General features: G+C 47.3%; 1 protein-coding gene across 1 annotated transcript; it reads left to right on the forward strand.

The window, feature by feature from the left end:
- Nucleotides 1-634: 634 nt before the first annotated feature.
- On the forward strand, nt 635-7,333 carry CDRT4 (CMT1A duplicated region transcript 4). Its single transcript, XM_012651392.1, is given in 3 exon segments — nt 635-724; nt 5,187-5,298; nt 6,885-7,333. Coding segments are annotated over 3 exon segments (651 nt in total).
- Nucleotides 7,334-12,163: the final 4,830 nt, after the last annotated feature.

Below are 12,163 nucleotides of genomic sequence, written 5' to 3' on the forward strand. Positions count from 1 at the left end.
GATCTATAGATAATACGGCCACATGTGTTTTGTGCCTAACGGGTCTTCATATTTCATCTTAAGGTGGGAACTTAACATTTATGATTGAATACTCCTTGGGTACATATAAAATTCAGATTTATGGTTGTACCTAATAGGTAAACAACGCCTAATGCTTCTTCCTGCAGTGAATTTGTAAAGTGTTTATTCAGCCAATTCAACCTTGCAGTTCATATGCAGAAAACACACTGTTTGTAAACAGCCTAGATTATCTGCATGCTGAATGCAGAACTCGGCTCCTGAGCAGAGAAGCGCCTCACTCAGGATTTGGAAACACCGAGGGGGGCGTTAATCATGCCCACTGCCTATCCTTTCCTCTGCCCTTTGATTCTCAGCACGACCACTTTCTCTGCTCGAACCTGTTTCTTGACACCTCTCCCTGCACAGGCTGAATTAGGAAACTGATAGTCTGCCTTCCTCATGGCTGTGAGCTCCTTGAACCACTGCTCAGTGCCTGGTGCACGGACATGCTCTACGCATGTCTGCAGGGTGGCTGCTGGAAGGAACATGCTTTGGCCTACAGACGGCGAGCTCTCTGCTTTTGTTTCTGATGACACCGATAGCATGGATTAGTCTTGTTTGATCTAGTATCAGCATGGGAAATCTGCATGGCCCCTTGACATAGAGAAGCGCAGACCCTCAAAGCGAGAGGTACAGTGTGCGGAGAGTCCATGGTGGACTCTGGGTGAGCGCAAAACCTGCCCCTCTTGGAAGTGTAATGTTTGGAGCTCAAGATGGATTTTTAAAATGAATGCATGCGTGCATGAATGAATGAACAAATAAATGTTGCATGGCCACAGATACTTGAACTCTGTTTTCAGTGTTGGAAAATAAAACACCCTCAAAGTACACAGATAATACTTACAGAAAATATGTAGAGTACAGAAACATTATCGAGAAGCAGTCTATCCCCTCCTACTCACCAAAAGTGGTGAACCAATAATGCCCAAATCTGTGTTCGAATTCTGATTAGGCACCCACCTCCCCACCCCAGATGTGTTAGAGATAGCTGCCTCCCCCAGAAAGAGGCATGGTCTCAATAAGAACATACTGACAACTACCGAAGCAACCCACCCACCATATGCAACCTGAATTTATATTTTTGTCTATTGAAAACTTTAATATAATTTTTATTTTTTTTTATTTTTTGGAACTTGGCTTTTTAAGAGTGTAGTAAGCCAATGTAGTAACGGGCTTGTTTCTCCTCCCCTTTGAGGATGTGTTTGTTAGGGGAGGGGCAGCAGGGAGGAGGAGGTGGGGGCCAGCAGTGTTGAACAGGGAGAAGGTGAGAGAAGGCCTCTACTTTCCCCAAAGACTGACTTGCCCCTCCCCACTCTGCTTCCCCTTCCTCTTAACAGCTCTAGGATTCCCAGAGCTCCCAGCAGGGTCGCTGAGGGCACAGCAAACGATTATCTTGCCTGCCCCGCCCGAAGCCCATTAGGTAGAGCTGGGGCCCGGGCTCTGGCGAGAGCTTCCGTGGCGCCCATGGGGTCCGGGTAAAGGAGCGGGGAAAGCCCACGAGAAACGGGGCTCACGGGGAGTCGGTCGCACGCGCGCTCTGCTTCCCCCCAGTTTGAATCGCGGGGAGTCCGCGCATGCGCCATGAGTGCGCGGCTCCCCGGGGGATGGAGACCCACAGGTAAGGCACCTGCCCTGAGTTCCTCGTTCCCTGGCATGTCTCTCGTATTTCAGAGATAAGCTTTCCAAGACTCCCTGGCCTTAGTGGCAGCTTCCTCTTTGGCCAAAAATAACTGAGGAGTAGCCAGAGGACAGGAAAAAAACACAAAAACAAAAAAAGGAGGGTGGGGGAGGAAATGGAAGGTCGAGGAGGATGAAATGCAGAGGTGAGATGAGACTTTGCATCAGGTTCCTGTTTGAGAAATTGCGATTCCTCTTCTGGGGCACCGGCAAGAGCTTCGAGATGGCTTAGGGAGAAAAGCGAGAGGTGAGAGACAAGCGGAGAAAGAGGCTGCGGAGTGGAGCAGAGAGGAGAGGAGTGAGGCTGAACAGAGGGAAATAGGTCTCGTTTCCAACGGAGCTTATTCTTTGGAGTAGGAGCAGTTTCGTGGGACGCTGAGTCTCATTTCAGAGCAGGCGAGTCACTGAAGATCCAGTTATACCCTGACTGAGCAAGTCTGTCCTTCTGTCCTCTTATGTCAGAACATTCTCTGAGGTTTGCAATTCCAAAAGGGGCAGGAGAAGGGCATTGTTTCAGAATCCACGCAAACGTTGCATTGGTTTGTAGTTCTCTGAGATGCTTTACCCAATGAATGAGTGAGTGAATGAATGATTGATTCCCTGGTCAAATGAGATTAGGGGATGCTGCATATTCAGCCTCCCTTTTGGAGACTTACAGAGCAATTTGACATATAACAGGCTCTGAGAAATCCTGTTCTAAGGGAATATGTATAAGGCAGCATTTTTTTTTTCAAACTTGACAGAGGACAGGCCTGCAATCTTGCATAACAATTTAGATTATGTGAATGGCAACTCCTGGGTTAAACAATCTGTATGGCTGTATGCAGTGGCTCTTGCCATGTTTTTTTTTTTTCTTTAAGTAATACCTATTAACATCTTGAGAGAGTCTTGCATTCTGTGGGACACAGTTTAGGAAACAAAGGATTAAGATGATAATCTGTCCATCAGGACTATGCAAATGACAACACTTTCACAGCATTAGTAGGGCAAAGAGTCTGAGTGGGGTTGATTTGCACCAATGCACTAATCCATCAGTCCTGCCTGGAACCCATGAAATCCTTTTGCAAGATGGTTTCCTGAGATAAGGATGCAGCTTGTGGTCACAGAGGATGAGATCATTAGCTTTGCATGAGAATCGTGTCCACAGGCATAGTTTCCTTAGCTCCCTGCTTTATGCCCCTGGTTCTCCTGCTCATTTGTTCTAAGACAGTTTTGGTGTTGGCAGGTGGTGGTTGTGGAAATGATCCATGGACATTTTAACATGTTTAAAGGTCCCAGAGATGTAGTACTGATTATATAATCAGGAATTCTTGAATGAAAGCATGTGTCTAAGGACTGCAAAGGGACTGACAAGATCTTCAGGACCCATTTCCTGTCTCCAAGTAGTTGATAATAATGCCTTATAAATTTTCAGTGTTTTTGGTTCAGATTCTAGAAAAGCGGTTCCCAAACTTTGCTGCACATTATCACCTGGGAAGCTTTTAATTTTAATACCTGTGCTGCACTGTGCTCTAATCAAACCACAATGCTGGGAGTGGGAGCGTGCATTGGTATTTTTTAAAGATCTCCAGTAATTCCAACGTGCAGCAAAGTGTGGGAGCCACTGGTTGAGAAGCACTTTAATTTCCAGACATTTTATTAAAACAACTATGTCTCTCTGAGAGAGGCAGGGCAGGAATTCATTCTCATCCTTCTAAGTGATAACTGAGGTCCTAAGAAGTTAAGGAACATCATTAAAGACACAATGTTGTGTCAGGTTCCAGGTAATTGAATTATCTAGGCCAAAGCCAGTCTACCAGACTAGGTTCTGGAAACGGTGGGATGATAGATTGGGTGGGGGCTGAGGGGAGCTGGCCTTGGAAGCCCAGTGGATTGAACATGGGCTTTGTGTCTGTAGGAGAAACAAGAAAACCACTTCAACGTTATGCCCCCTCCCGTCAATGCTATGTCTGTCTGTAGACTGCTGGTTTGCATTTCATTTATAGGGAGACAAAATGGAACCTTTGTGTTGGAATTGAGGGAAGTTACAGAAGCCCACAGCTTGTCTTCAGACTTAATGTCAACTATTTGTCTCCTGTTCTTTTCAAACAAACAAGGCCTCCCCGTGAGTTTTGAGGCAGTCTCAAACATGCCCTCCCTTGGCTTTTTTTTTTTTATAGTTTCCCAGTCCCTGGATTAGCAGGTATGAGAAAGACCCACCATTCTGTAGCATCATCCTATTGGCCACACAGGGCTGCTGTCCTGGTCGATCAGTCATGGCAAGAGGCTCTGAGCGAGGTGGCCAGTTATGCAAATGCACACTGGTGTTGAAACAAATGAGTCACTAAGAACTGCACTTCCCTGAGGCTTCATTAACTAGAAACTTAGAAGCAGCAATGAAAAGAATTATCCCAAATCCCACCCCCCAAATGTTGCCAGCTCAAAACGTTTTTCCACCATCTGGCATGATTAATTAGTCCTATTTTACATATGGAGAGAAGTACAAATTTCTATCAATGCTGCAAATGTAGAAGGCAAGTCCAGAGTCCTTCCATTGGAGGTGGACAGGTGCAGGCTGGGTGGCCACCTGAATATCATGCTCTAGGTTAAGGGGCACTTGGAATGGATGATCTTAAATTCTGAGACCCTATGGTAGGTCTTAGAAGGAGAAATAAGATATTTTCACTTCCAATTAAAGAAAAATTATTACATGAAATTCTTTCTAGGTTAGACAACTATTTGAGCTGTATTTCCTCCCTAGCCTCACAAAAATGATATTGTGAATTCTTCTAGAAATGCCTTGCTGTGGAAGATTGCCACTAAGATCTATAATGGGCTCCATAAGACCTGTCTCTAAATAGGTTTGACAAAAAAATAGCCTTTTTAAAAAATGAATGTCAGTGAATCTCCAGGATGCTGTCCTTTGTTAGGTGTGTTATAATAAAAAGCCAAAATTTGTGACTACTTTATAAAAATTGTAGAATTTAAGGTCGCCCCTGTCAATGACACACTCACTTGCATTTCACAATAGCTCCTTGATTAGGAGAAAAGAGGGGTGGAACACCTGGGGACTGTGTGTCTCGGGGCAGTGTTTCACACAGGAACGGGTCAACTGAGTATGTAAAATAATGAATTCATGTATCTTAGACCTGGAAAGGAATTGAAAAGATCTCCTGGACCCATTTCCTGTCTCTGTGTAGTTAATAACAACCTTACGAATCTCCAATTTCTTTTCCTTTCCCTTTTTGGTTTAGGACAGTGTTTGCTGATCAGTAATAGGCTGGCCCAGTCTGGGGCTCTTGGGCCAGGCCATGCTGTAGGCCTTTGAGGGGCTCACCTGGCCTCTCTCCAGCTCCCTGGAAGGAATGTTCTCTTCCCCGGGGGTGGAGTCCTCTGAGCCTCATGTAGACGTGTAGGACTTAGGACCCCCAGGGTGGCTGCTAATCACTTTCTTCTCAGTTCCCTTTGAGGACTCTCTGGCTAACAAGTATTATTTTCCAAAAGGAATGTGGACCTTCGATGTGAAGAAACCTCTAAAAATGAAAGAGAGGACTGCTGCCAGGAAGATAAAAACAGAAGAAGGTAGGGTTGGGAGCGTTAACAACAGACGCTCCTGTGGTGGTTCTGGCTAAAGTTGGAGGATGTTTCGGGGTAGGGGGCTGGGGTGGGAAAATGCAGGGCTCAGTGGACAGTCACTCTTGTGCCAGTGGAGAATACAGCGTGGTCAGGAGATGGAAGACTCCTCCTCCCTCAGTTTTGCTCCAGGCAGCTTTAGTTTCCCCTCTACCAGATCCATGCAAATACCCTAAGCTGTGGTATCTTTGCATTTTGCATTTGCTTTGAGGAGAGGAGGATGATCAGCCAAGTCTGTGTTTGGAAGCCTTGCTGGGAATTTTCTAGTGAGGTTTTGTCTTACATCTTGCCTTCCTCAGGCAGAGTCTTGCGGGGAGGTGGAACCCTTCCATAGCACATGCTTTACTGACAGGTCTATCCCAGACAATTTCCGGCTCCTGGACATCGGAGAATAATTGTATAATCTGCATCTTCTCTTGATTATTCCCGTTTCCAGCATTTTTTACTGAATTCAATTTGGAGATGGCAGGATGCATCTTTTAACTTCCCTCCCTCCCAAACTCCTATAGAAATTACCAAAGAAATACAGAATTAGGGAAAGGGTGCACCACTTGGGAACACCGGGGAAGATAGCAGCTGCAGGAGAGATATTTTGTAGCATTTCTGTTAGGTAGAGTGAAGTTGCAAATGAAAGAAGGGAAGGATTGACCCACCCATGATTTGGTATCTGCATATCAGGAAGAGGCTGCTTGGTAAACTGAGTTGAATATCTAGTGAAGCCTCTCTCCCCCAGCACCCAAAAGGTCTGGCCAGCAACTGTCATGAAGAGATTAAGGGTTTTTTTTTTTTTTTTTTTGAGCCTATTAAGCTTGAGTTTGAACCCACCACTTGTTAGTTGTGCAAGCTACTCAGCCTCAGTTTCATCCTCTGTTAATTGGGGATAATTCCTACCTTATAAGGTGTTTAAATGAAATAGCGCATAGCTGAAAGGTTAATAGTTACCTTTTCCTGATAACTATGTCATGCACTGTGCTAGAAGTATTAAATGAATTATCTGTAATCCACAGGACAGTTCTACGAGCATGGTCTTCTAATTATCATTTCACAGATGAGGCGCCTGAAGTTTAGAAGGGTTAGGAAACCTGCTAAAGGTTCACAGCTACAAAGTAGGCAGAGTAGGAATTTGGAGCAGTCAGGTGCAGAGCCATGCTTTCAAGCTCTAAGCTGTACTGTTCCACGCCCTTAAAATATGTTACTTTATTTAGTCCTTATAATAGCCTTAGAGTAACCATTTTTATTGGTGAAAAAAATAGAAGTTCAGGGGTAAAACACTTTGAGGTTTCGCAAATATTCGAAACCACACCTGCTTGACTCCAGGTCTCCCGCGGCTTTGCATTTTGCTGTTCTTGACTTGCTATACTCTCTAGAATGTCATTCTGTCCCCAGCTTTGGACTGGATTTTATTCCCACTGAATACAAGGGGTACATAATGGGGTAGACTTCAAAATGTGGTTCCAATACCCTCCCACTCTTTGAAGAATTGAATTATCGCACGTGAGTGCCTCTAAATGGCCTTCATTTCTCTTTGCTGGTAGGATTCACAGAGAACATTGGACTTCCCCTGAATCTGCTAGAAAAACATGAGCCCTGGCCGGCCTATGTCACGTATACCTCCCCGATAGTGCAAAGGCTCACTGAGAAAAGCAAAACGAGAGAACTGGAATGCACGCGAACTCTCGAGGAAAGCCACCGGAGGCAGAACAAGCCTTCCAGCGTCATTCAGCTGAAAAGGAGAAAGTCGTCCAAGTCCTCTGATGACGTGTACGGGGAAGCATTGTCAGAGACCAAGCTATTGTTGTGGGGTCCTTACTCTGTGTCGGCCATGGATCCCGCCATGATCCCAGAACCCACACACATACACACAGATTCCAGAGAATGTCCCAGTGCAAACTATAACAAGATCATCTTCTCCCACAAGCCTATGATGAGGATGCTTCCATACAGCTCGCTACTGGCCAGCAAGGAGAAACATTCACAAGTTTAGCAAGGGGTCCCTGCAGCCATCCCCCAAGACTGTACAGCAAATAAGCTTCCTTTGCCACCAATGTCGCTATGTCCTTTAAATTTGAACTTGCTCCTCTCTGCTCCTCCATGCACAGGTCGGCTAAGAGAAACCAGATCGGGATGCGGCCGTGGCTGCACACCTTCCAGCGTGTGGTCTGCTGGGGTTGGGCAGTCCCTGGCACTAGTCTGAGCCGTAGATGCTTAGGACGTAAATGTGGGTGAATCTTCCGGTCCAGGCAGGAGACAGAAATCACACCAGTGATTTTACTGGAGATAACTTAATATAAAGAATTATTAACCAGGAAATTGAAGAGGGTAGAAAGAAAATACAAAGGGATCAGTGGAGGCAGCATCCGCAGGGAGCAGTTATCATCCCCGAGGCTGGGGGGATGAGGGGAAGAAACTGGACTCATTAAAAGTTAGATGGTAGGAGAAGGGATCTGTGGGCTGAATCTCAGACTCTGGAAGGGGACAGTGGGGACGATGCTCAGTTGGGCTGGTGTCGCTGAGCTCCAAGGACAGTTCCTGGGGAGAGGGTGTCCCCACCTCTGAGAAGGAGAGCTGTTTGGCTGGTGTCTCTGAGGGAACACCCATGAGGCTGCTTCTGTGAGTGTTAGAAAAACCAGAAAGTGGACTCAAATTCTTCTGGAAGGAGTTGCCACTGCCTGGGTGAACAAAAAGGGCTGCTAAGGGACGCCAGCAACCTTCCTGACAGGCACAGGAAGCTGATCGAAGGTGGGCAGAATGCAAACAGGAAGCAAACAAGGAGCCAGTTCCTTCTTCCTCTTCCAGCCTTGCTGATTCCCGCTGGCGCCCCCTATGGGCAGAGACTATCATAGCATAAAGCAGGAATGTGTTTTGCAGAATCCTAACCCCAGCATCTCTAAGTAGAGGATGGATTTTGAAGCCAAGAGAAAATTAGCTTAATAACCAGCACAGCACAGTTCTGAGCCATCCCACCTGGCTGCTCCACATGGCACCTGAACCTGGTATTGAGATGTTTTTCCCTTGGGAGATTTACAAAGTCACAGTGGAGGCCAGAGTGTACCCTGCTGAGAAATGGAAGATTCTTTTCCCTTGCACTTTAAAGTTTGACTTGTGGAGCAGAGTTGGTGGGGGAGAAGTTCCTGGCTGGACCCCAGCTGCTATTTGTCAAGGACAGCTAGAATTGGTCCACCCATGCTCTGAGTTGGCCCCAAAGCAAACTATGCTGAAATCTCTCCAATCTCCAAGCAGACAAACTTTGTCTTTGGATGCAAGGCGATCCTGTTATGACAAGCTGACCCAGCCAGTCTCATGTCTGGGATTTATCTATTGAGCAGGGCTGACCTTACCTGAGTTTCTGTGTTTGTATTTGCAAGGCAGTTAATACTCACCTGGATTCACTCACGGAGATGTGGAGCACGCGATGTACTAATTGATATGAGTGCTATTTGAAAAAGCTGAATTTGCACTACAGTGCATTTTCTCCCTCCAAGGGTCTTGTGCAAATGTTTGCAGACGCTTGCAGGAGCAGCTTTGGAGAACTCATCTCTTGCTCCTGTGCATTTGTGTTGAGATAGCTGCACAAACTAGGAACCCGTTTCTGGGTTCCAAACACTTAGCCAAAATGATTTGTTTGCAAAAATATAGGTGGTTTCCAGGGATTGTATTTTGTGTCCATGGAACTTTTATAGACATGAAGGCAGGTGATAAATTCCTCCAATGAGAATTTTTATCTCTTCTTTCTTTTTATGGGTGTTTATGGCCAGGGTACATTTGGGAAGGTGTGGCTTACAGAGCCTCATCGAGGGTTAGAGTTTATAGGAATTTGGGGTTATTTCTTCTCATCTCTTTGAGAAAAGAGCAGTGTGATAATGTACCAAAATTTGTACAGTTTTTGTTTATAAAAATTTTCTAGACATTTAATAGTTTTTACAAAAGTCTGTACTCTCAAAATGATTGTTTTATAGACATTATTTGAATTAATTTAATTCTCAGCATATTATAACAGCACAAGCATGAGCCCAGGACATCATTAACACCTGATGTTGCAATGGAAATTGTCCATGTTCTGTGACTGCAGTCCAGAAGCATCACCTGAACTTTTAAGAAAGAAAAAGTCTAAATTTTTTTTGAAATGGGGAACTCTGCTTGAGCCCAAACCGGAATTTATGGGTCCGGCCAACATGGAGACTTGACCAGCCATGATTGTATGAATTCTCCCAGGAAGAGGCAGTTGGGCAAGATCAACTGCACCCAGTAATGGAAGCTTGGTCACTGGGGGAGGAGGATGATCCTGAATGACCTGTGGTGTCACATGCTTAGGTTTGTCTCCTGGTCCAGACCTTCCTGGGTGCCATGGGGGCTCTTTCACTGCAGTCCTGGAAGGCGCTGGGGGTCAAACGTGAGGTGGGGAGATCTACTTGGTTTCACAACACATCAGCACGCACGCCCCACTGCCCTGGGGGTGGACAAGAAACAGCTAGGTCTGGTATAGCCCGGTGGGTGCTTGGCAGGACGAGTTTTGTTCACGAGAAACTGACAGACGTCCCTGGAGCTCCCAGAAATAGGCCTGGAGACCCCGCTGGGGCCTGAAGTGCATCCTGAGCAGGCGGTGCAGGGAGTGGAATGTTCCTGATGTAACCTCATCTGCCTGTCCCAGCTGGAGAGGCCTGGGGTACCTCAGGTTACTCTGAACTTAGCTCCCATCTCTAAGAGGAAACTGGCTTTCTGTGAAGTTCCACAGCCCACAACCTCTTCTCATTTATCTCCTCTGCATGTGGACTTTTCTGCTGGACAGGAGAGCTGTTCCGATGAGTCTCCCTGCCGCGGTAGGTTTACGAAACACCAGAATGTATTTTGTCAGCCCACCTGTGTTGCCGTGTAACTAAGGCCCCGTCTGTCACTTAACTTGCAGATGTGTGAACAGATTCTTGGCTCCCTGTGCACTGCATGGTATTTACCCATTTGCAGATTCCACGGTGGATATTTAACCTCGGCGACATAACAGAGCCTGCTGGTCATTTTCACATTGCCGGGGGCTCTTAGGACATCAAATAGTTCCACATTCTGCAACCTCCCTCACCGTGGCCTGGGAGAGCGTCTTGAAGGGAATTAGGCTGCGGTACAGATAAGAGGCTTCGGCAAAGTCTTCAAGGAGGTAACTGCGCAAACAAAGGCGCTGGTGCAGGAGCAGGTGAGCCAGATGTTTGGGGGTAGCCCGGGAGCCTCCTAACTGGGGTGGGAGACCGGGTAAGACCTAGACAGAGAGGAGCATTAGGCTCTAGTAGCAGGGGGTCTAGAGCCGCTTTGGAATGAAAGCAGCACAGCATGATCAGCAAATCCTGCTCTTCCTTCTGTTGGTCCAAGGTCCCTATGTAGGAGACATAAATGCTACTCAGGTCCTTAGTCTCTCTCTCTCCCTCTCTCTCTCTCTCTTCTTTTTTAGAACAGGGGGACAAAGTGAGCGCCCTGAGGTAGGGATTCTGATCCTTGGACCTTGACGAGGGTTCTCAGAGGTTGTCAAGGAGTCCCATGGAGTGGAGGTCACAGCACAGGACAGAGTTTGGCTCTCTGTGCTGGAATCCCAGCGGGGGCTGACGATGTGTCGGTGAAGACGAGAATCCAGGAGTGGAATCCTCGCCCCGTAGGCCCACGCCGTGTGCTCACAGCGGTTGTGGAAAGACAGAAAGCGCTTTGTGAGCTGTGGCGGAGCCAGTGTGCACATCTGGACAAGGTGGCTCTTTTCAGCCTTGATGGAGTCATTTGCTCCCGAGAGCTTCTTGGAATCCTCACGCCTCCAGAACAAAGGGCACACTTGGAGCCCTGTATTATCAGTTCCAGATAAGGGAAGACAGATTGGGAACCGGGAGAGAGAGGAGGTGAAGGGAAGCAAATGGGCCTGAGATTTACTGTGATCTGATGTTGTCTGGAGCTCAGGGCTGGGCTCATGTTTGTCAAGTAATCAGGAAAACCTCCCTCTGCCTCCTCCTCACTACCCGCCCCCACCCCCGTCTCTCAGCAGGGACCCAAGGCCTCAGCCAGCTACTGTGGTCCTTGAAAATCACATGACAGTGTCCTAAACCTACAAGGCATGGCTGGGCCGGCCTGTCCCTGGCACTGAGGATGTCTGCGTGATTCCTTGGGGCACGCCCGACAGGCCCCGCACAGGAACCACTCGAGTCAGGGGGGCCTGCTGCTACCCCAGATTCTGAGCCTCCATCCTGACTGTCATCTGATGTCCCCATGGAGCAGGGAAGAATATACTGCCCAGGAGATGCTCACTCTCGTCGGCACACTGTGCAGGGTGACAGATGGCCTGCAAAGGACCTTGGCCTGGGTGTTGAGGCCCCCTCTCTTGTTTCCCCAGCTCTCTATTCCAGGACCAACAGAAGTTCCTACCCCACCCGTGGCCTTTCTAGGAAGCTTCTGTTGCTGGGGGCCCAGCAAGGCTCATGGTATCAATTCACTTCCTCTCTAAATTCATTTGTTCAGCCACCCAGAACATTCCATTATTTGGGGTAGACAGAGGGGTGTGAGAAGCCACACCATTTCAGGCAAGTTAGAAACTTGATTCTTGGGGTCATTTCTGTGCCTCTGCCAACGGGAAAGGTTTTTGTGGAGAGTGAAGTTAGTACCAGAGAAAGTTACAGCTGGAAGGAAGTTGGCTCTGAGTGTGCCAGGCTCTCTGCTCACACTGTCGCATTTTGGAGCTTGCCCGTGTCTACATTGCTGCCCACAGACTCAGGCGCATGCTCACCTAGTCCACTAGACAATTACTGGAGTAGGAGAACCCCTGGAGGAGTGGAACCCAGGCCTCTCAACTGCA

The sequence above is a fragment of the Propithecus coquereli genome, unplaced genomic scaffold (genome assembly GCF_000956105.1).
Source record: "Propithecus coquereli isolate 6110/MARCELLA unplaced genomic scaffold, Pcoq_1.0 Scaffold355, whole genome shotgun sequence".
Taxonomy (NCBI): Eukaryota; Metazoa; Chordata; class Mammalia; order Primates; family Indriidae; genus Propithecus; species Propithecus coquereli.